The following is a 22,889-nucleotide window of genomic DNA, read 5'->3' on the forward strand; positions in this document are numbered from 1 at the left end:
GTGCCGCTGTGTTTATCCGTCCGGAACAATCTCGGGGGCGGCGTCTTCTCCCGGTCCGCTGGCATCGATGAGGCTCGCTGCTATTCAAGAGACGGGATAGTCCTCTTTTTTATTATTATTTTGGCCAGCGAGGAGGAACGATCCCTTGAAATAAAAACAATAATCATTTGGAAATTTGGTCCGTTGTGAGCGGGAAGTTTGCCGTTTTCTCCTCGCTCTGCTTGGCTTTTGCGCGGATTTCGCTTAGGGGGCCGGACAAAAAAGACACCTTTGCCTTGGAAGAGCGGAGCGCGCAAAGGGACCGGTAGAGGGGGCGCAAGAGCACGGAGCACCAGCACGGAGGCAAGAGGGCTTTTTCTCCCGCTGCCGCTCTTGCCAGGAACTCACCATAGAGAACTGGAGTTCCGCTTCCGGTTCTGGTTTCCCTTTTGTCTGACCCGCGAGGATGGAGGTGCAGGTGGCTCAATGCGCGGAGCGGCTTCAGCGGCAGGTCAGAGGCGCGTGCGTCCTTCTCTTTTATGGGGCGCGGCTGGAAGGCGAAGAGGAGCGCGGAGCTCGGGGCGGCAGAGGCAAAGGGCGGCGGCGGCGGCGGCGGCGGCAGCGCGTGGCTGCTCGGAGGAGGCCGGGCGGAGGGAGGCGTTGCTTATTCTGCCGCCAGCGCGGCGCTTCTTTCCCTTTCGAGGCTCTGACGTCAGCGCAGACCCCGCTTCTTCCCTCCTCGGTGTGAGCGGGTCTCTGCAAGGCGTGTGAGGCGTTCTCGCTTCCTCCTGGCTCCTTAGGGGGCAGGGTCGTTGGACGAAACCTTGACGCCAGCAGAAATGATTCTAACCAGGGCTGCCCGCCTGCCCTTTTCGCCAGCTCAGTTGCCCCTCCCCGCCCCCTGCACGCTTCTCTCGGGTCAACGTCTGAATTGGGCAGGGCCCCTGCAGAGAACGAGAGAGAGAGAGAGGTCGCAAGTGCATATTAGCTCTCATGGGCGATCCTAAGGGCCCCTGCCCCGTCCTTTTTTTGTTTTTTAACAACAAGAAAATTTCCCTGCCCTCACCCATCGATCAGTTATTTGTATTTTCGTACAACAGTGCAGTATAATTGAAGGTAACAACTGCTACGTTCTTGTTAAACCAAAACGAATCTCAAAAAACCGGAATATATCCATTGCCTTGGGCACGGTTGCATGGAGACGCTGTAAATTTGTAAATGTACTAGTAGAAAATAAAATATCTGGAAAGTTAGCATTCTAAGTCATGTAACAATTCTCTTTGTAAACCGGATACATGCAACAACTCTTGGCAGAAGGTGAATGGATTTTTTAAAAAAACCCTTCGGTGCTTTTTTTATACCATATTCCAAAGCTAAAGAGGCACATAGTTACATTTAATTTCTAGCATATGTGGGCATTTCTTAGAGAAAATTTATAGTAGGGTGCTGCTCATTACTAGCCTAACTTTTAGTTAGCTAAATAAATAAATCTGAATCTGCTAATAGTAATTTTATTTCATAATAAATTTCTAATAACTATAATTTTGCCACATGAGACACTCTTCAGTCACAAGTTTAGGTGTGGTTAGCAATTTAATGAAATAGTTCATGAACTAGTTTTTGAGCTGGGGAACATGATGGGTAAGCCATGTGGAGACTTGTTCTTTTTTTGAAATGCAGGGCATGTTGTTTTGTTTGTGCTTCTAAAATAATTTCTGCCAGGTGTTTGAGAGAGGCAAACTGAATGAGTAGATTTCCTGCAACATTTTGAGGGCTACACTTCATAATAATTATAGTAGTGGAAACTGTTCTTTCTGATTTTCATTACTTCAGCACTCAGGATAAACTTTATATGATAAAGTATTTATGCACATACAATATATTGGGAGGTCCTAGAAGGTCTAGGCTCCAAAAGGAAACAACAGAGCAGGTTTGTTGAGAGAAAGGGACTGATGGCTTCTCTTTCTTCCACAGCATAGTTTCGTGTGGCACTTTCATTTCTCAGGCAGTTGTATTCCTAGGATGATAGACAAAATATTTTTGATGCTGCCTTTGATTTGTATCCAAATTTGATAAGGGTGAAGGTAAACATATTCATATAGGGACATATAAACATATAGGGACGCGGGTGGCGCTGTGGGTAAAAGCCTCAGTGCCTAGGACTTGCCGATCGAAAGGTCGGCAGTTCGAATCCCCGCAGCGGGGTGCGCTCCCATCGTTCGGTCCCAGCGCCTGCCAACCTAGCAGTTCAAAAGCACCCCCGGGTGCAAGTAGATAAATAGGGACCGCTTACCATTGGGAAGGTAAACGGCGTTCCATGTGCTGCGCTGACTCGCCAGATGCAGCTTGTCACGCTGGCCACATGACCCAGAAGTGTCTGCGGACAGCGCTGGCTCCTGGCCTATAGAGTGAGATGAGCGCACAACCCTAGAGTCTGGCAAGACTGGCCCGAACGGGCAGGGGTAGCTTTACCTTTACCTTTAAACATATTCAGTAATCAGCCAAAGCAGGCAAATTGTCTCTGATGTCGGGGTACTTTGCATTCAGTTCTGGTTTCTTAGTTTTCCACATAAAAGAGGAAGCATGGTAGGACCTTTTGAATAAAATCATACTGATACGTAACAATAGGTTCTCATCACTCACTCAGGTGGTGGTGAAACTCAGAATGGATTATCTTTGCTCCATTCAATCAGTTCTGCTTGCACTGCACAGAACAAGCCTACATTTAATGGAAATCTTAGATGATATGGTTATTATATGAATATCACAATCAGCAATGTTTATCTACTGTACGTGTTGCTAGATAAAGTCCTATAATATCAGTTTTTTAATGAAAAGCTAATGTCATTATGCTCCACCAGTCTTTCCTTAGGGATTGGTTGGTGAATTTGTTGCTACTAATTTTTAACAGTGTAGTTAGTTTAATTATGGATAATAAACACTAAAGATTAAATGTTGATGCAATCCCTATCGTATATTACCATAGGGTAAGACAGAGCAGGTTATATACTACTGGTTCTATTTTGCATCCTAGGAAAAGGAAATCAAGTTTCTTACTGCAGAAGTTGATCGTTTGAAAAACTATGGATGTTTGGGAGTTTCCCCAAATTTGGAAGGGTTGCGGGAAGAGAACGCAAAACTTAAATATCGCTTAAATGTTCTACAAAAGGTATGTTCCCTTTCTGAATAGTGTGAAGTGTGCAAAAAGTAAACAAATGGTCATGACTGTCGTGATTCTCAAAATTATCATTTGTCATTGTGAAGAGAATGAGAAAATGTGATTAACGCAGGAGAGATTCCCCCCTTACTGTTGAAATTATTATTCCTTTGAAGTTTGTGCAGTATTGCTCTGTTTTACTGATACGTTGACCCTTAAGACATTCTTTTTAGAATGTTATGAAGAACCAAAAATAGTTGATTACGCAGAAATGCATTTCTCTGTTTGATTATGTTGTCTAGGGTTGGGCAAAAACCTAGTTTTAAACATCAGAATATATCACTAGCTAAACATTGTGATATATCAATCAATCAAACCTTTATTGCATTAGCATACAGCCATAGCAGGATAAAACAAAAATGCTAGAGACAAGCAACCAAACAAAATTCAAAGCGATATTACTGGGGTTATGACATTTAAATTACCCTAAGACAATAATGTAAAGATTTAGTTGCCGGCGCCGGGAATCTAGAATGCGGATGTATATAAAGCATATAATGGCTCCAAAATAGGCTCGGCACATTAGGTTAAAAAGGTAATAAAAGAATTAAAACAGGTCCAGGTCTAGGACACACTACCCAGTCAGAGTAGCCCTGAGTTTCAAGGCCTGCACTATAAAGATTGCCACCCCACGTGAAACTTGGGGATTTGCGTCCACAAGAAGCGATTTCAAACAGTCAATATATCACAATGTCTGAAATAAGGATGAAGCTATGCAGAGGCATTAGCTGGCTTCACAGTTTTCCTCACATTGTGATTTTCCCATAACACACACACACTGCCACGTCAAAAATTATGAAACTGGTACCACAATATGGACTTCAGTCCGGTTTCAAACAATATATCGCCCAGCCCTAATTGTCAGTATTCTTGTTCTTTGACCTGGGGTGCATCTACACCAGCTGTTTCCCCCTGCCTACATCCAAGGAACAAGAATGCCTGGATAGGTCAGTTGGCTAGAGCATGATGCTGATAATACCAAGGTTGCCGCTTCGGTCTCCATATGGGACAGCTGCATATTCCTGCATTGCAGGGGGTTGGACTCATAGCTGCCAACGTTTCCCTTTTTTTAAGGGAAATTCCCTAATTCCGAATAGGATTCCTCACAAGAAAAGGGAAAAGTTGACAGCTATGGTTGGACTACATGATCCTCAGGATCCCTTCCAACTCTACAATTTTTTGATTCTAAGAGTGAGAGGCTGCACTTCATCCTGGTAGAGTCTCTGGTGCTGTCAATTAGGGCTGTACTTTTGGTGCTTTGAGAGGATGCAAGAAAATTGCTGCTTCGTTTAACAAGGCAGTCCTCCCAAATACTTTTGCGTACATCTGTCTGGGGGTAGTCAAGGAACATTCTCCCCTCCCCAAATCTATCAATTCTGCTCTGTGAAAAAGAGAGTTGCAACCTGCTTTTTAAAGTGGCAGGTTTTCTTTAAACCACCAGCAAGTCTACTTGTAAACAAATGACTATTTGCAAGAATATTTCTTGAACATGAAAACCTTATGCTTGCTGCTTTCTCACACAGCAGGCTTTTGAAGCTGTGACAATCTTCATTCTCTTTAGCAGGGTATTTTATTTACAAATCATTTCTGTGTGTGCAGCTATTTTATCGTTGTACTCTGAGCACATAAAGAGAGCATGTCTCCCTTTATTCTAGGTAAAAATAGATGGAACCTGACACAGCCATCAGGGTTTGTTAATCTTGGTTCACCTGAAGTCTGATACGTTTTGTAAGCAGTGCAAAGCTTTCCTTTGCCTGTCAGCTGGAAGAACTTGTGTTTCTGTAGAAAGCAGATTAGGATTTATGTGTGTTTGTGTTTACACACACATTTCATTTTAATCATGTGCTATGTTTAGGGTCCTTGAATTGAGATGCACTGTTCCAATGGGCTCCTCAATCTGATGGATGGATAATTAGATTTGTGTTTTCATTTAGAGCCTTCAGGAAGAAAGGAGTAGAAGCAAGCCATCAAAAAGCATGATTAACATCAATAGTCGCCTTCAAGACATTTTTGGAGTGGCTATTAAAGCTGCGTATCCAGATCTAGAAAATCCTCCACTGTTGGTGACACCAAGTCAGCAGTCCAAGTTTGGCGACTATCAGTGCAACAGTGCTATGAGCATAACCCAGGTAATTCATAATGTGAGAATTTGTCGTTGTTCTCTAGTGCTGTATCCAAACAGCACAAAGCCACCCAGCTGAAAATATACATTGCTCAGCTTTGTGTTAATGTTGTAGTTTGAGTGGAACAGCGAAAACCAACCACTCTATATCAGCTTCTCCATTTCTCACAGAAATCTAGTCTACAATTGAGTAATCTTTTCCTGCACTCTTCTATTGTTTACATTGCCACATTTAAATGAACACGGTACACAGCAGACAAGTCTTAAAGCATTTAAAATGAAGAGAATCTAGTCACATGCAAACATGAAACATTATAAAAACTGTGGGTTTTCAGTGTTGCTCCAGTGGGGTTCTTCTGGTGCAACAGGATTTCCATTCATCCGTGTACCCCAAAAATTTGCTCCAGAGGGGCCCCCAATCTTTGGGAGCTGATCTTGAGAACAGGCTGGAGGGAACGTGACAGGAAGCTCCATTATTCAAGCAGAGCTGCAGCGCTGGCTCAACCTTGGGAGGATTACATATCAATTATGGAAAAGTCAATATAATTCTGCCTCTGAAGCAGGGGTGGTGAATGTGGGGCCCTCCAGATGTTGCTGGACTACAGCTTGCATCATTGCTGCTGGCCATACTAACTTATTTCCCTCCCCATTTTGTCTTAGGGGAAAAAATACATGGTGTTTTTTTAAAAAAATGGTTTAATTTTGGCTTAACACTTTCTAGAATCTTACTCATTTGTATTAATATGAAGCAGTGATTTTCATTTTTGTAAACTGTCCTGAATAATGTACATGCTAGAATGTCAAGACCTGTATTTCCATATAAACAAATAAAATAACAGAAAGCTAAATCCTGAAGTACAGAACAGCTACCTTTTTAAACAAAACACCTCTAAAATCCTTACCAGTATAGTTTCCCCCTTTGATTTAAAAATCAATGTAAGTTTGCAGTGGAAGTTGGACTTCTTGTCACATCCCTTGGAGGATGGTAAAGTTACTAAGCAAATTGGCCTGGCAGAGATCTCTTTCCAAACAATACTGTTACGTGCCAGCCAGCAGCCTCTTGGCATGAACTTCTTTTGGAGAAACAGCTCCACAAATGTGTGTTCTCTTCTTCATAGAGCTCATTAGCCTATGCATTTGGGTGTCAGCCAGCCCAACAGAAGCTTGCAGTGCTTTTAAAAAATATTTTTGACCGCTGCTTTACCCCAATTAAGTCACTGTTAGGAGTCTTGTCTGGTGCAGGTTTCTCAATGTCTGTATTGTTTGTATTCCTTGATATCATAAGGCCTCCCCTCCCTCCCCACAACTTTTGACAGCCCCTCCAGAGATTGGCATGGACACAAGCTGCTTTATGGAATGTCTCCACCCTGATGCACTTTTTGAGCTCTCTCTCTGCCAGTGTTGACACCCAATACATGTCGCTGCTTACTTTGTGCAGTTTTGCAAGTGCTAGATGTTTGCTTGGCTGATCGTTACTTTCATTGAAACTGATTTCCGTAAACATACCCCCCCCACCCCGGCCATTTCCCAGACACTAAATTTGTTTTGAAATAGTATTTGTTCCTTTAAAAAAAAGAATCTCCCACACACCCATGCACCCACCTCCACACACTTTCCAGCCATCAAAAAATATTTTTCATCCCAAGTGAAGCAATGAAATTTTTGTTCTGTATCAATCGTTCTGGACACCAGCCATTTGGAAACTCCTGCTTTTATCTTTAGCTCCTGCTCCACGTGAATGAGCAGTTTCTTGATGTATCGTGCAACATTTTTCAGAACACTCAACACTTGACAAAACAGCAAACATTTGGAAGCAGAATTCTAAAAGGTGAAGGGAGAGAGCTGTGTGTGTATGCAGGCGGGAGGGAGGGAGGGAAAGCAAAGGAGAAAGCAAGCAATATATCTCTAAAACTAATAGCCGCCTAGCCCCTCCAGCTGAGAGTGCAAGCACAATATGCTAATGAGCATGTACAAAGACAAAACACATTTGTGACAGCTTTCCACATTGGCAGGGCACATGGAGAGACTGTCGCCTGGCACGTACGCTCTTGTCATTTTTTGAGGATTGCTTTCTGAAGCCAAGCAGTACATCGGAGAGAGAGAGTACTTGCCATAGAAAGACTACTTATTAGAAAGGAAACCTAGAATCACCTACATTTTGCCGTGGGAGACCATCTGGCTGTTGTCCTTCTCCAATACCAATTCCTTTCATAAAGATCAGTGGGTTCCTCCCTTTTGAATGTGTTGAACAGCTTTTGCAGTCTGGTGCCCTCTAGGATGTTTTGGAATGCAACTCCCACCAGCCCAGCCAAAATCTGTAGGACTCCAGGTTGGGAAAGGCCAGTGTAAAAGTCATCTGTAATGAGTTATGCATCTCAAAAGATGCATACTCAGAAGAATCATTTGAATTGCTCTGGCTTACATGTGGCAGATGTGGAATTGGCAACTGTCTGCTGCTCTCATTTCCTTTGACAGGAAATGGCAACAAAGGACCACACATATGCTTGAATAACAGTAGGGTCCTAGGGTATTTATTCAGTTTGTGATTGCCTCTGCTATATTTACCCGGTGGGATTTTCCAGGCAGGCTGGTTTCTTGACAGATTCCTGTGAAAAGGGAATTCCATTTTTATCACAGCTGCTGAAATGATATGAGCTTGTAGAGCTTTGCCTCAGGTTCTCTGTGTTCTCCTCAGTCAGGGATTGCGCTGAGACCTCTTGCTGTGTCTTTCAGATACTGCTCAAGACCAAGGAGCAAAAAGTGAGCCCGAGAGAAATAGCTGATAAGATTGCCAGAAACATTCCTGACAATGAATGCATAGCAAAGATTGAAATCGCCGGTCCTGGTACAGTTACTCTGTTTTTACTTTTCTGGGACATCTCAATCTAATGTTATGAAGTATTATGATGAAATGACTCAGTAGAATTCTGAGTCCTTTAGAGATGAACTATAGGAGGACAAGGGGAATCCTCTCCCTAAGCTTGATGCCTATTCACCCTACCAGGAATTCTGACGTGTACCCCTGTGACATTCTGGCTTCCATAGGCAGACAGCTTTTAAGGCAGAGGAGTACAGTCATACCTTGGAAGTCGAACAGAATCCGTTCCGGAAGTCCATTCGACTTCCGAAATGTTTGAAAACCAAAGTGCAGCCTCTGATTGGCTGCAGGAAGCTCCTGCGGCCAATCGGAAGCTGTGGAAGCCCCATCAAGCGTCCGGCTTCCAAAAGAACCTTCAAAAACCGGAACACTCACTTCCAGATTTTGATCATTTGGGAGCCGGAATGTTCAATTCCCAAGGCGTTTGGGAGGCGGGGGACGACTGTACTCTGTTGGGAATTTCTTAGGAAGGTTGCACCATGTGATAATTCTCTGTGAGTTTCAGCTTGGTATTTGTGGCAGTTGGGAAGCATTTTATTTAGCTCTGCAGTTAAAAATGAATGTGGTTCTTTCAGAGAGGTTAGCAGCAATTTAAATGAAGAAGTTTTGGAAAGAAATTAAAATAATCTTCCCTATATAAATATTATCATTCTACTTAATCATATACATTACCTGAGTGCTTGCAAAATAAAAAAGAAACTTTATTGAAACCCAGTGCCCCTCAGTGAAAGTGATCCTCCTAGCAAACTAATTGCTGACCAAGGCTGCTTACAGGACAGCATGTGTTGTCTGGACAATTGGCTTCTGTTATTTATTGATCAAAACCAATCGCACTTTGTCCTTGTATCATTATCAAATTGATTTTTTTCCTGTCACTGCAAATGAGTTGCCCTGTTATGGGTAATTCTGCAATACTGTGTTTTTAGCAAAATATGTGCTCTGTGCAAAAGAAATCAAGGCCTTAATATGTATATAGTCTCAGGAATCATTTTTACTTTTTATGCTTTTCTGAAGGTTTCATTAATGTGCACTTGAAAAAGGATTTTGTATCTAAACAACTAAGCAGTATGCTGGTGAATGGAGTTCAGCTGCCTGCTCTTGGTGAAAGGAAGAAGGTATGACAGTAAATGGTTAACTAGGTCTTGTCTTAGGTACTGCTGCTTAATGTTCAAGGCAAAGTGTGCATTTTCAGATAAACTATTTCAATTGTTTAATGTGCACTCAGTCTGCAAACATGCAAGAGCAGGGTTCCAGAGCCCCACATGGCATGTTCTGTGCCCTTCTTCTGGCAGCCCTCAGAGAAGTTCCTCCTAAGGTCTGAGGTGGCTGTTTGCAGCCATTCCTTACCTCCCCCCCCCCCCCGGTCTTGTTAGCGTTAAAGTGTTTTATGTAAATGGATGTCTTTGGTGTTCTAATGTTTGACGAATGTAAAAGGGAACATTTTGAGTTGTGTTCTGTAGAGTGCCAAGGATTCTCATTGAATGTTCTCCCCTGCACACCTGCTACAGGAGAGGCAGAAAGTCCCATTGCTTAGTCCTAATATTTAGTTGAATTGCCTTTCACTTTTTTTAAAAAAATAAAATTCTTGGACAAGCTCTGTGAATCAACTTTTAGTTTTTTGTTTGTTCAGCACCTTTGACACCTTGTGAAAGGGTCAGTGGCCCAGTTTGTAGATAATGCTAAGCATGCACATGCAGGCTCCTGGAGAATGAATTGCAGCAACTATGCTCCTCTCCTGATGGTGTTACACAGCACTAAGCTATGGTTTGACATATCATTACATCCAAGCCAAAATTTGTGGTTTTTGCTTCAAAAATCATGAGTTGTAAACCAAGAACAAACTTTGGTTACAGCTCATGGTTTGTCTGGGTTTGGATAGGGCCCAGATAGCATGAGAGCAGCAGAATTAAGGGAGGAGTGAAGCAGTTGTAATCTTCCCTCCAGAAGCCTGCATGTTTCCCTACTCATGCTAAGCCATGGTTTGGTTTAGTGTTATGTTTGAGCCAGGTCAGTTGGGTGCACAGTGTGCGTAAGCACCAGCTGCCATGTAGAACTTGCACAAATGAGCACCGTAAACAGGATTTTATACATTGTCCTGTCAGTGTGGATAGTATCTGAAGGTGTCCATAACTGAACAGCGTGAACAAAATATTCACTATTTGGCTCACTTAGGCCCTGTGCATATGCAGTACTCAGTGCAGGAAGTCATTCAACAACATTAGGAGATTATGTTTAACGAACGCATAATATGCACAATTCTCTCTTCATGCTTCCCACAATAACCAGTGAATGTGTACAACAGCCAGTGTTTATGTGCATTTCCTAATTGCAGATATATATAAATGATGCTTCTTTGAAAAAATACCTTGCACTGTTTTAATGCGCATATTTTTCATTTCTTGTCCTACATAAAGGTGGTGATTGACTTCTCCTCCCCTAATATTGCAAAAGAGATGCATGTAGGTCACCTGAGATCAACTATAATTGGGGAGAGCATGTGCCGCCTCTTTGAGTTTGTGGGGTTTGATGTACTAAGGTAAGTCCAGCCATGGTAGAATTGCACAAATGCTCAAAATGTATATGGGCACACACTTTCATTTCTCTTGTCAATGTGGATTCTCAGTAATTACCCATACAGCAGTGTTGCTGTGTTCCATGGAAGTGCTATTCCTTTATGAAAATCACTGCAGAACCCTATGTTTTGAACCCCGCACACATCCACCTTTAATTAACCTTACTTTTCCTTCTAGAACTCTTTCAGAAACACTCCCCCCCCCCTTTTCTCAGAGACTCTCAGCGTGCCAAGCAGGGCTGGCCACACCCCTTGTGGTGTAGCTGCAAGGCATCTGGGAACCCTGCACAAGGGATTTTGACAGGGGTTGTCCCACCCACCTGTCAAATTTGGCCTGCGGGGTGGGGCTAGATAAAGATCTCCCCCCCCCAATTCCCCACCTTTGGCTTAAATGCATCCAACTTTCCCTTTACCTACAGTCCTTGACATTTGACATACACCATGCTACACAACATTGAGATCTAACTTGATTTGAATGTCAATGCAAGTTGCTACCTAATTATAGCCTGGAGTCACCTTTCTTCTGCATTTCACTCCACAAACGTCTCAAAGCTTCAAGGGAAAACAACTGTCTCTATCCTGTAGTAGATATAACTTTACTACAACAAATTTGCCTAATTAATTTAGAAAATTAAATCACCTTCCAACTTGTTTTTCTGGAAAGGATAGTGTATGAGTTGCGCAATAAATTATGCCCATAATCCCCAAACAAACCACATATAGGATTTTAAAATATTTTTTTAGCAGTCCATTTCCTTCACAGGAGCACTTCAGAACAAGCCTTGTATCTTATCCACAGTTCTATTCAGAAGATATTTCAGTTCTGCTTACAGTCTCACTTGTTTTGTGATCTTTACTGTCTAGATTAAACCACTTAGGAGATTGGGGTACCCAGTTTGGCATGCTTATTGCTCATCTGCAAGATAAATTCCCAGACTATCTGACTGTTTCTCCTCCCATTGGAGATCTCCAAGCTTTTTATAAGGTATGTTTTATTTCAGATATATGGTTACCCCTCCTGTTGTTGTTGTTGTTGTTGCTGCTGCTGCTTAACATTGCTCAGAGCTGGGTTGGAACTTGTAGCCCTCCAGATGTTGCCCTACCCCTGGCCATGCTGCTGATGGGGCTGTGGTGCAATGACCTCTGGAGAACCACAAGTTAGCCACCCCTGGATGAGAGGATACTAATAGCACTTGAAAATGTATACATCCTGCCTGAGGGTTTTGCTCTTGGCAAGACTAGAAGGAAGTACTCTTGGTGAAGGTTGAGGGAGGGTTTAGAGCACTTAACAAAATAAAAAATCAAATGGCAGCCATTTCCTTGGAGGAATTTGAAGGAAGTCTGTGTGAACTATGGTTGCAATCTATGCTTGTAAACGTCTACAAAAATGTATTTTGCTGTAAGACTTTCATAATGATTGAAGTGAGTCAGTGCAGAGACTTAGGATGAGGGAGTGACTCTATCATGGGAATAAGTTTAGTAACAAACAGTGGGTGAAATCAAATGTTGTACAAGCTGAAGTAACAGCACTACCTCCTTCCTCTCCTATCCCCCCACCCCTTGCAGCTTCTGTGCTCTCCCAGGTCTGCTCTGAAAGGTTCCCCAGCCATCCAGAGCAGATTGTGGAGACTGCAGCAGATAGAAGAGGAAAAAGTAGTTCCACTGGGTGAACAGTTTGATGTCAACTAATATTGCAAATGTTTTAATCTTTTGAAACTTCCATGCATCATAACCCTCCTTATTGAAACAAAGGCAGTTTATATGAAGATTGGACTAATTGCTGAGTCACCTTTTTGAAAAGGGTAAAATAAATATGCAAACAGATTCTGTATACTCATTTCTGATGGCTTAAAAAGCCCAATCCAGGATCTGTATGCACAAATCCACATGGATTTGATACTGTTCTTCACCTATTTCTAGAGGGGGTAAGAGGGCAACAATATTGGATCAAATTCTGCTCTTGATCATATTGTTGACAGCATTAAGTATAATTCTTGATTATCAATTTATCTTGATAATTTATAAAATGAGAGTTGCTGGGATGCAGGGCTCTTCGGTGATGACTAATTCTTCAGTTCTCATTGGAAGCTTGGAGAATCCTCTCCAGATACTGCACAACATTTTATATGTGCTAATACATGGAGAGGTTCAGGCTGCTGTTGGTGGATGTTCCCCTGGGATATTAATGGCAAGCATTAGGTGACTCAGTATTGTCTATTTGATCTGTTTCGACCATTAAAAGTATTTCTCTTTACTATTTATTACCTGTGCTTTTGTTTGGTTTGATTTATTTTATTATACTGTGGAGGATACTGTTTCATGGTGTCTGTGTATTCCTTCTTAACCTAGGAATCTAAGAGAAGATTTGACACAGAAGAGGAGTTTAAGAAGCACGCATACCAATGTGTGGTGCTATTACAGAGCAAAAATCCAGATTTCATTAAAGCTTGGAAACTTATATGTGATGTGTCCCGGAAAGGTGACTAGGAATTATGCTACCTCTATCTTTTAAGGATTCACCTCTTTTTCAAGTGGACCACTTTTGGCAGTTGAGGATGATGAGGATTATTATTAGTGTTGTTGTTGAAGCCCTGTAAAAAGACTGGGATTTGAGGGTGATAGTTTCAGGAGTCACAACAAAGAGTCTTGTGGCACCTTTATTTTGACAAAATCTTTTCTAAACTAGATGCATGGAGTGAGAACCTCAGGTGCTTTTGTGTGTGCACGCGTGTGTTTCTGTATGTTCACACATACATATATAGGTGTGAAGGAAAACAAATTTAAAAGTTGTAGCTGAATGGCAATGCAAAAAGTACAGTTAGAGTTTAGATGTGTTCAGAATGATTCTTTAGAGCAGCATTTTAGTAAAGGTAAAGGGACCCCTGACCATTAGGTCCAGCCGTGGCCGACTCTGGGGTTGCGGCGCTCATCTCGCTTTCTTGGCCGAGGGAGCCGGCGTACAGCTTCCGGGTCATGTGGCCAGCATGGCTAAGCCGCTTCTGGCGAACCAGAGCAGTGCACGGAAATGCCGTTTACCTTCCCGCCAGAGCGGTACCTATTTATCTACTTGCACTTTGACATCCTTTCGAACTGCTAGGTTGGCAGGAGCAGGGACCGAGCAACAGGAGCTCACCCCGTCATGGGGATTTGAACTGCCAACCTTCTGATCAGCAAGTCCTAGGCTCTGTGGTTTAACCCACAGCATTTTAGTAGTAGTGAACAAACATGACCTAGCAAGGCTGGTCTAAAGCCAGTACCTCAATTTCCTTATTTTACTATGATGTTGATGATGCATTATATGAAATAAATGAAAGGGCTCAAAATTCCTCTTTTCACTCTTTCTTGGTCAGAGTTCCAAAAAATCTACGATTGCTTGGACGTTACCATAATAGAGAGAGGAGAATCTTACTATCAAGATAAGATGAGTGATATCGTGAAGGAGTTTGAAGAAGGAGGTAACTCAACTATTTGCAGAATGGGGAATTAAATTCCTCAATACTATTTTTCACCATAGTACAATGGGTTTCAAAAGCTCTTTGATAAGCTTGTATTTTGCTATAGAAGAAGTGGGGAATCCTTACCACTACCACCCAAGAACCACAGTCCTTTAGAGAGAGTGTGCTGGGGGAGGGTGGTCGCATGGCAGTAAAACAGTCCCATCCATTCAAGCATATCCCATGAATCCATTCTTGCTTGTTCATGCGCGCCCACGCGCACGTGCGCGCGCGCACACACACACACACACAGACTCTCTCTTCCCTACAATTTGCCTTGGGAGAAAACTTCTCATTTGCTCCAATGGCAGGGCTCTAGATCTGGTTAGGGATCCTGAGGCAGAGAGGTTTTAACACTTTGCTTTCTTCTGTAGTCCAAAAGTAGATAATGGCCCTGCAGCTGCTGTTAGCTTTAAGGAAAAAACTCCCATTGAAGCAAGTTGAAGTTCTTCCACATGCAAATTAGAGGTGGCTGATCCAGATTAGGCAGGCCCTCAGGAGGCAGCAAAAGGTTAAAGCTTCCAGATCAGGAATCAACACTGGCTTCAGCTCCCCCAGTTTCCATACTAGCTAGGAAGGAAGAAAAGCCCCTCATTCTGCAGCCAGCATGAAAGCTAAGGAGTAGAGGCCCCAGGGACCAGATGGAAGTGCTGCAAAGTGGGAACGAAAGGTTATTCAAAAGATGGCACTGTGCATTTGGGAAGATAATGTTCGAGCACTGAACTACATGCAAATGCTGCAGCAGGAGCACTTATGGAAAGAACCTCTCAGCAGGAGGAGAGATCCTAAAGTCTACTACTTGCCCTCCTCACTACCATCACCCTCCAGGCTGTGTTTACTGTTTTCTTTTGTTTAACCAGCCTCTGAAACCAGCTATGAGGAAATGACCCAGAGGTGGTTGAGCTCTGCTGGAGAGAACTGGGAGGTGCAAAATCTTTTTAAACACTCATCCCTCCTGCCAGTTCTCACTAGCAGGTTCCCCTCAGCACCCACATTTATGTTATCTTGGCAAATGTAGGTATGGAAAAAAGCACATCCCAGGATAATGTGTAGGTTCTAACTCTGTATACCTGCTGTCATGGCATTTTGTAGCATGATAAAATAGGTTGGTTGTTAAGTGTTCTTCATTGAAAGGTTTTGTATTTGTGTTTTTATTTGTACATTACTGTGTAAAAATACCTTGCTTTCCAAACCTTATTTCCCATTCATTTATTTCTACTCTTAGGATTTGTGCAAGTGGATGATGGTCGGAAGATTGTATTTGTTCCAGGGTTTTCCGTTCCCTTGACAATTGTGAAATCTGATGGGGGGTTCACATATGACACCTCAGACTTGGCAGCATTGAAACAGAGACTGTTTGAAGAAAAAGCTGATTATATAATTTATGTGGTAGATAGTGGACAGGTGAGTTTCACTGACCTTTATTTTGTAGTCCTTTGTTTTTCAGGTTTTTAGCTTTCTGAGTGTTGGTGTGACACTAAAACTACACACTAGTGTATTCTTCTCTTTCTAGTTGCTTCTCCTTTGTCTTAAAGCAGGAGCCTTAAGAGGAATGGTTAAGAGTTTGGGTATGTTTAGCTTGAAGAAGTGAAGACCAAGAGATTATATTGTAGCTATCTTCAGATGTCTGAAGAGCTGTCACATGGTAGATGGAGCAGCTTGTTTTCTGCTGCTCCAGAGGGTAGCACTTGAACCAGTGGGGTTCAAATTACAAGAAAAGAGAACCTGATAAAAGATTAGGAAGAACTTTCTGATAGTAGCAGCTGTTCGAAAGTGGAATAGGCTACCTTGCAAGGTGTTTTTAAGGTGTTGTTACCACTGTATTTATACAGTGGTGCCTTGCAAGACGAACGCCTCGCAAAACGAAAAACTCGCAAGACGAAAGAGTTTTCCGTTTTTGAGTCGTTCTGCAAGACGAATTTCCCTGTGGGCTTGCTTCGCAAGAAGAAAGCCCATAGGGAAATCTCCGGGGACCTCTTTTAAATGCTGGCGGTAGGCAGCAAAGCCTTTCGCCCCCCTCCGGCCTTCAGAAGAGGTCCAGGAAGCCGGCGGGGGCCGAAAGGCTTTGCTCCCCACCGCCAGCATTTTAAAAGCGGTCCGGGATAGCAGGAAAGCGTGCTGCGCTTTCCCGCTATCCCGGACCGCTTTTAAAATGCTGGCCGTCGGGAGCAAAGACCTTGGCCCCCGCCGGCCTTCAGAAGAGGTCCTGGACCTCTTCTGAAGGCCGGCGGGGGGCAAAAGTCTTAGCTCCCCCCCGCCTGCCTTCCCGGGATAGCGGAGAAGCGCAGCGTGTTTCTCCGCTATCCCGGACGGCTTTTGAAGGCAGGCGGGGGGGGGGGGAGCAAAGACTTTCGCCCACCGCCTGCCTTCAGAAGACCTCCGCTGTCCCTGTGGCTTTTAAAATGCTGGGGGTCGGCAGCAAAGCCCTCCTGTCCCCGGAGCTTGCGGGGCGGGAGGTGGGGAGAAGGGCTTTTCTTACCACCGCCAGCCTTCAGAACAGCCTTCTGAAGGCTGGCGGTGGGAAGAAAAGCCCTTTCCCCCCCCCCCCAGCCTTCAGAAGAGGTCGGGGGGCAGACTGTCCCCGGACCTGGTCTGAAGGCGGTTTCCATAGGAACGCATTGATTGATTTTCAATGCATTCCTATGGGAAACCGTGCTTCGCAAGACGAAAAACTCGCAAGAAGAAAAAACTTGCGGAACAAATTAATTTCGTCTTGCGAGGCACCACTGTATATTTATTTAAAGAAAAAAACTCAAAGTAGTTTACAGCACATTAAAACATTAAAAGCAACACTATCCAGAATACAATATTACTGAAGAAAGTCAAAGACTAAGTATGCATCTGGAGTCACAAAATTAACCGGAAACTAAAATACTATCTTAAATATTTCAAAAGAAAACATTACAAAGAAGGTCGGCTACAGAATGCACATTTAATGTAGCAAAGTTAACACATGTAGAGATTGGAATGTCATCTGCCAGGGACTCTTTAGTTATGGTTTCTGCATTACAGGGGGCTGGGCTCGATGACCCTGAGTGTCCCTTCCAGTTTGGCATTTCTATTATTATGTTAGTGCTGGTGCTTTACCATTAGTTGTTTTAATGACGTGTTGCTTTGCAGGCTGTGCACTTACAAACCATATTTGCAGCGGGTCAGATGATCGGCTGGTATGATCCCAAAGTGACCAGAGTAACTCATGCTGCTTTTGGAGTGGTGTTGGGAGAAGACAAGTAAGTTTGCAGATAATTTCTTCAGTATACAGTAGACTGAATTGTGTTGGTATTCACAGACTGGAAAGCTCAAGATTCCTTTCTGTTGAAGATGTGTCATGTGATCACCAAGGAACTCCTTATGTGCATTGGCTTTGTTCTTCAAATCTTCTATCCTTGTGTTTATGTAAGAGCACCCCATAGGCTGCACATTAGAAATTCCAGGCTTCCCGCCTTCCAGCTGCAGCTCCTTGTGCTGCTTCAGAAACGATTCCAGAGCATTTCCCACCTAAAGTGTCTTCTGTGTGTGTGTGTGTGTGTGTGTGTGTGCAAGGAACATGGTAGTTATGGTAGAAAGTGTGCCTCTTTAGATTCCGTACAGACTTCGGCAACCCTTGTAGCTCTTGTAGATTCTGATTGTTGTGCATTGCTATAGTTATTGAAAAATGCAATGTTAAGAATAGATAAATCCTTCAGTGAATGTGGGTCTCAATGCTAACAAGATCATGTAGGAATAATGTAATGCATTGTATTGGTTATTCACTTCTAGTCAACATGTAGATAACTTGTAGATAATAGCAAATGTGTTCCTGAAATCAGAAATTTTACTATAGGACTTAACAGGATAATGTTTTGTGCTATTGAATAACTGTATTCATCTGTTGCATTACTGGTTCCCAAACCTTTCATTATGAGTGCCTCTCTGGGCCTAACTCTTTTTCTGTCTTTTGAGATTGAAATCATCTACCAAATTAGTTTGTTGAGTTTTTCTTATTTGTCGGCACACTTCACATTTAGAGAATAGCCATTACTATTCCAGTGTGACCTTCATTTTGCACTTTTCTCGTTCAGTGTATGGCACTGCATTCTCACTGCAACCTAGTGGCCCATTGCAAATATTCATGCTTCTGTGTTGTACATTTGGAAGCTTCACTGTTATGTTACAACATCATATATTGGTTTACATCTGTTCCCTTGTTCCTAATGATTATAATGAAAGAACAGCTGTGCAATCTCTTTCTTGATATGCATGTCAGGATTCTGCTGTCTGTGCTGGAAATTGGAAATTTGTGCAACTATATCTGCCCATTACACATTATGCACTTTTTATTGGTATTATTATCTGTTTTGTTAGCAATCACAAGTTAGGTAGTACTCAAGAGCAGGTAGCAGTGTACTGTTTTGCTTTGGGAACACTTGCTACTTCTGCCTTCCCCTTTTTATAACTGACTGTCCCCATTCCTTCCTGGGGCTGTGGTAATCTTTCCTCTCTCTTTTTCCTTATCTAAATATATTCTGTATCTATATATTAGTTAGATTATAATTCTGCTGAATTGTAATGGTATGAGTGTGGCCACAAATTTAAAATTATGTAGTTCAGTGATGGAGTGCTTGAGCTGAAACAAAATATTTATTGTATCGTCAATGCAACAAGGTGCGTGTCTGGGATAATGTATCTATGTTGGGGAAAAGACCAGCAATAATTTCACTGTTTGACTGTTTTCATCTGGAGTAAAACTTTCTACTTGAAAATGAGTTGTCTACTTTGAAAAGCCACAATTTCCATCTTTTGTTGCCAGAAAAAAATTTAAAACCCGTTCTGGAGATACGGTACGGCTGATTGACCTTCTTCAAGAGGGACTTAAGCGTTCAATGGACAAACTGAAGGAAAAGGAAAGAGATAAGGTAACAATGGGCTTCCTTTTTCCACTGTCAAGAAAGTAGACTCTTCTTCTACTATCTGGTCTTGTAGGGACGCGGGTGGCGCTGTGGGTTAAACCACTGAGCCTAGGACTTGCTGATCAGAAGGTCGGCGGTTCGAATCCCCGCGACAGGGTGAGCTCCCGTTGCTCGGTCCCTGCTCCTGCCAACCTAGCAGTTCAAAAGCACGTCAAAGTGCAAGTAGATAAATAGCAACCGCTCTGGCGGGAAGGTAAACGGCGTTTCTGTGCGCTGCTCTGGTTTGCCGGAAGCGGCTTAGTTATGCTGGCCACATGACCCGGAAGCTGTACGCCGGCTCCCTCAGCCAAGAAAGCGAGATGAGCCCCGCAACCCCAGAGTCGGCCACGGCTGGACCTAATGGTCAGGGGTCCCTTTACTTTTACCTATCTGGTTCTTGTAAGGGAGCATGTTGCTGGCTTGTAGCACAAACCAAACCGAAGACCTGCCGGGGTTAAGAGTTCAGCAGATCTTGTCCTTTCCCAGTTATGCCAGCTTAAGTCCTTCACCCGAGCTCATCTGGCAGAATTTAAGACAGTAGGGCAGAACAAGGAGATAATTACTCAATTGGGTCATGTGACTTAGAAATCCAGTGCAATTTAGTCAGCAAAAAGGATAGTGTAAGTGAAATTCTTCTGGGGAAGTTTGGAATAGGCATGTTACGCCAGCTTTCTAAAGCTATGATTGTTCTGTTAGTCTGTCCACATATTCGTCTAGCCTCATCATATGATGGGAGTGAATTTGCTGTGTTGCCAATAGTACTTTTCCCTGACTGTGTCCGGGAGTTGACCTCACTGCTTAGTGTTAGGAGAAAGCTGTTCAAATGTCTCCAAAGTGAAACATGGTAGCATAGACAGTTGGTTTCATTCCCATTCCTACAAATTCATGTGATATATTCTGTACTTAACTATGCAGAGCCCCAAAAGCATGTGCACCCAAGCACATTTGAAAATGTATATGAAAAGTATACATGTTTTCAGTGGTATTGACTGCAGACACTGTCTTCTGTGGATGTCTGGATCCTGTTAGGATTACAGGATAAATGAGAAGTAACAGAATTGAAAGAATGCAGCGGACTAGCAAAACTAGTGTGCGTGTGCAGAACTTTCCATTCACATGGATATGACATTTTATTTCACAGTACCAGTGTTGTTACTTAAAAGCAAAGAGGAGGAAGATGGGGGTCTGATCTTGATAATTTCTTTTTGAATTAGGTTAGCTTTGGATTTTTCTCATGGAAATAGGTTAAAGTAATGAATCCATGTTATTTGTCTAACTTGCAGCATTCACAATTGTGCTGCAAAACACCAAATATAATTTGGGGGGAATAGGTCAATTACCATAATAGGTAAAAGTGGAACCACCTGTAGGAGGGCATGTGTACCTCTGCTCATCAGAACCTGTGTACAAAACATGGTTGGCTATTACATTATGCTTATTTGAGAGTTTCCCAGGGGAATCTTCCAGAGGATTAGGTAGATAACATGAGGTCTTGACCAGGGGTGGGGAGTCTGTGGCCTTCAATTTGTGATTGAATTACAGCTCCCATCAGCTTTAGGAGCTGTGGCCAATGTTTAGAAATATTAGAGTGCGCTACAGTCTTAACCACAAGGGCCACAAGTTCTCTATATCTGCCTTGGACTTTTTCAAGCTTCACTTTTTAAGAATATTGAATTTGAAACATGAAAATAAAAGCCCTGCCCGCCCCCAAACTCTGTTGCTTGAACTTTTTATCTGGTCTACAAAGTAAATCTTATTTGCATTCCAGTAGATGGCAGCAGAGGATAAAATGACAGGTTAGTAGATCAGCTTGTGTGTGGCTTCTGCATGGGGCATCAGCTTCATTTGCTCAGAGTAAAATTGTCCCAAAGCTCTACAAAGCCCTGGTCACCTTGCCAGGGGCTGTGTAATTGCTACGACTTCCATGGCTGGTCTCATACTATGTGAATGTATCAAGCTTCTGCCCAAATGATTTCAGCTGTTCAGAATGTTTGCCTTGGGTTCACTTCAGTTGCTGTTCAGTTTAGGTTTCCCCAGTTCTGTCCCCTGGTTTTGTAGTGCAGCCTTCTCACAATATGTGTTTTATTTCTCTCACAGGTTCTTACTCCTGAAGAACTGAAGGCAGCCCAGACCTCAGTTGCCTTTGGATGCATTAAGTATGCAGATCTTTCCCATAATAGAATAAATGATTATATCTTCTCTTTTGACAAAATGCTTGATGACAGAGGAAATACTGCTGCTTATTTGCTTTATGCCTTCACGCGAATCAGGTAAAGAAATTGCTAGCTTCTAAATTTAAGACTTTGTGAGGTTTAAATACATGTATTGGACAATTACAAGCTGATACTGCTGCATTTCCAACTTTGATGTTGGAAGATCGACTCAGCTGCATTCCTGTTGGGTCTAATATGAGACTTGTTTTTGTGGCAGATCTATAGCAAGGCTGGCCAATATTGGAGACGAGACACTGCAGAAGGCAGCTACACAAACGGAGATAATATTGGACCATGAGAAGGAATGGAAACTAGGCAAATGCATTTTGAGGTTCCCTGAGATTTTGCAAAAGATTTTAGATGATCTTTTACTGCACACCCTTTGTGACTACCTCTATGAACTGGCTACTACATTTACTGAATTCTATGACAACTGCTACTGTGTGGAAAAAGACAGACAAACTGGTGAGTTAAGTTCATTTTAGAGGAATCTACTCTTTTCCCTTTTTGGAACTAAGTGGTTCATTGATTCAAATTCCCAAGGCATGGGGCAGTGGTACCATTTTCTTAATTGAGCAGCACAGTGTCATAGCTGGTGGGTGGGTGCTCCCAGGCACATTTTTTTTGGGGGGGGGCGCAACCAGGTTTCCCCTCCACAAAAGGGGAGACTGCTGCTTTTTAGGATGTTGGCGGGTTTAAGAAAGCCTGCTTCTCAGCTGATCAAGTGCCCTGCTTGCATGAGCCAGAGTAGGGGGTTTGTTAAATTGCTCTGCGGGTGGCTGTGTGTCCCTCAGCAGAGCAGTTTTAAAAAGCTGCCTGCCCACTTGGTCCCTCTGTGGTATGGTGGCGTGCTGCTGGGTGAAGCCTTCATACCAGTCCTAGACCAGAGGCAGATAAGAGCAGCATTGCTTCCCCTCTCCACTGGGCTCTGGAGTGTGAGTGCAGCCCCCATGCTAATTTGCAAGTCTGGGGTGTGATTGGACTGTTTCGAAGCAGTGGGCTTCCACCATGCCCCCTTGGGATGTAGCAGAGTACTGTGGAGTACTGTTGCACAGAAAGGGACCAGAGACAGCTGGCTCTGCTGACTAGTAATCTGGATAGCAACATATCTCACTTGGTTTTTTGTGTCTCTTGTGTAGGCAAAATAGTGAAAGTGAACATGTGGCGAATGCTCTTGTGCGAAGCAACAGCTGCTGTTATGGCCAAAGGTTTTGACATCTTGGGAATCAAACCAGTGCAGAAAATGTAACTATGTTGACTTTTCAGATAACTTTTCTACACACAAAAATGAACTATTTAGTTGACTATTATGGCCTATTTGAAAAATAAAAATGTTTAAGTTTCATTGTCTCTACTCCATGTTGTAAAACAAACAATCATTTTGTCCTTGCCTGCAAAGTCTAGAGCCACAAGAAGCAGGAGGTAATGTGATTTCTTCCACTGCTGTAGTCCATAAATGTCACAATGGTTAATAACCCTTAGTGAA

At 42.9% G+C, this 22,889-nt stretch overlaps 1 protein-coding gene across 1 annotated transcript; it reads left to right on the plus strand.

Moving 5' to 3' along the window:
* Positions 1–190: 190 nt before the first annotated feature.
* On the plus strand, positions 191–22,757 carry RARS1 (arginyl-tRNA synthetase 1). Its single transcript, XM_081846245.1, has 15 exons — positions 191–490; positions 3,014–3,148; positions 5,131–5,325; positions 8,052–8,163; positions 9,211–9,311; positions 10,611–10,732; positions 11,633–11,753; positions 13,118–13,247; positions 14,119–14,223; positions 15,488–15,666; positions 17,383–17,492; positions 19,052–19,157; positions 21,288–21,460; positions 21,621–21,868; positions 22,543–22,757. The coding sequence occupies exons 1-15, from the start codon at positions 446–448 to the stop codon at positions 22,650–22,652; spliced, it is 1,992 nt and encodes a 663-aa protein (XP_081702371.1). The 5' UTR covers positions 191–445; the 3' UTR covers positions 22,653–22,757.
* Positions 22,758–22,889: the final 132 nt, after the last annotated feature.

Source organism: Podarcis erhardii, assembly GCF_964252035.2.
Source record: "Podarcis erhardii genome assembly, chromosome: 2".
Lineage (NCBI taxonomy): Eukaryota > Metazoa > Chordata > Lepidosauria > Squamata > Lacertidae > Podarcis > Podarcis erhardii.

What these genes read in the sequence shown, in the direction of transcription:
- RARS1 (XM_081846245.1), top strand. Translation starts at nt 446, where the DNA reads ATGGAGGTGCAGGTGGCTCAATGCGCGGAGCGGCTTCAGCGGCAG. An exon ending in ATGTGATGTGTCCCGGAAAG is followed by an intron (nt 13,248 to 14,118) that starts GTGACTAGGAAT and finishes TTTCTTGGTCAG; the next exon opens with AGTTCCAAAAAATCTACGAT. An exon ending in GTGGTGTTGGGAGAAGACAA is followed by an intron (nt 17,493 to 19,051) that starts GTAAGTTTGCAG and finishes TTTTGTTGCCAG; the next exon opens with AAAAAAATTTAAAACCCGTT.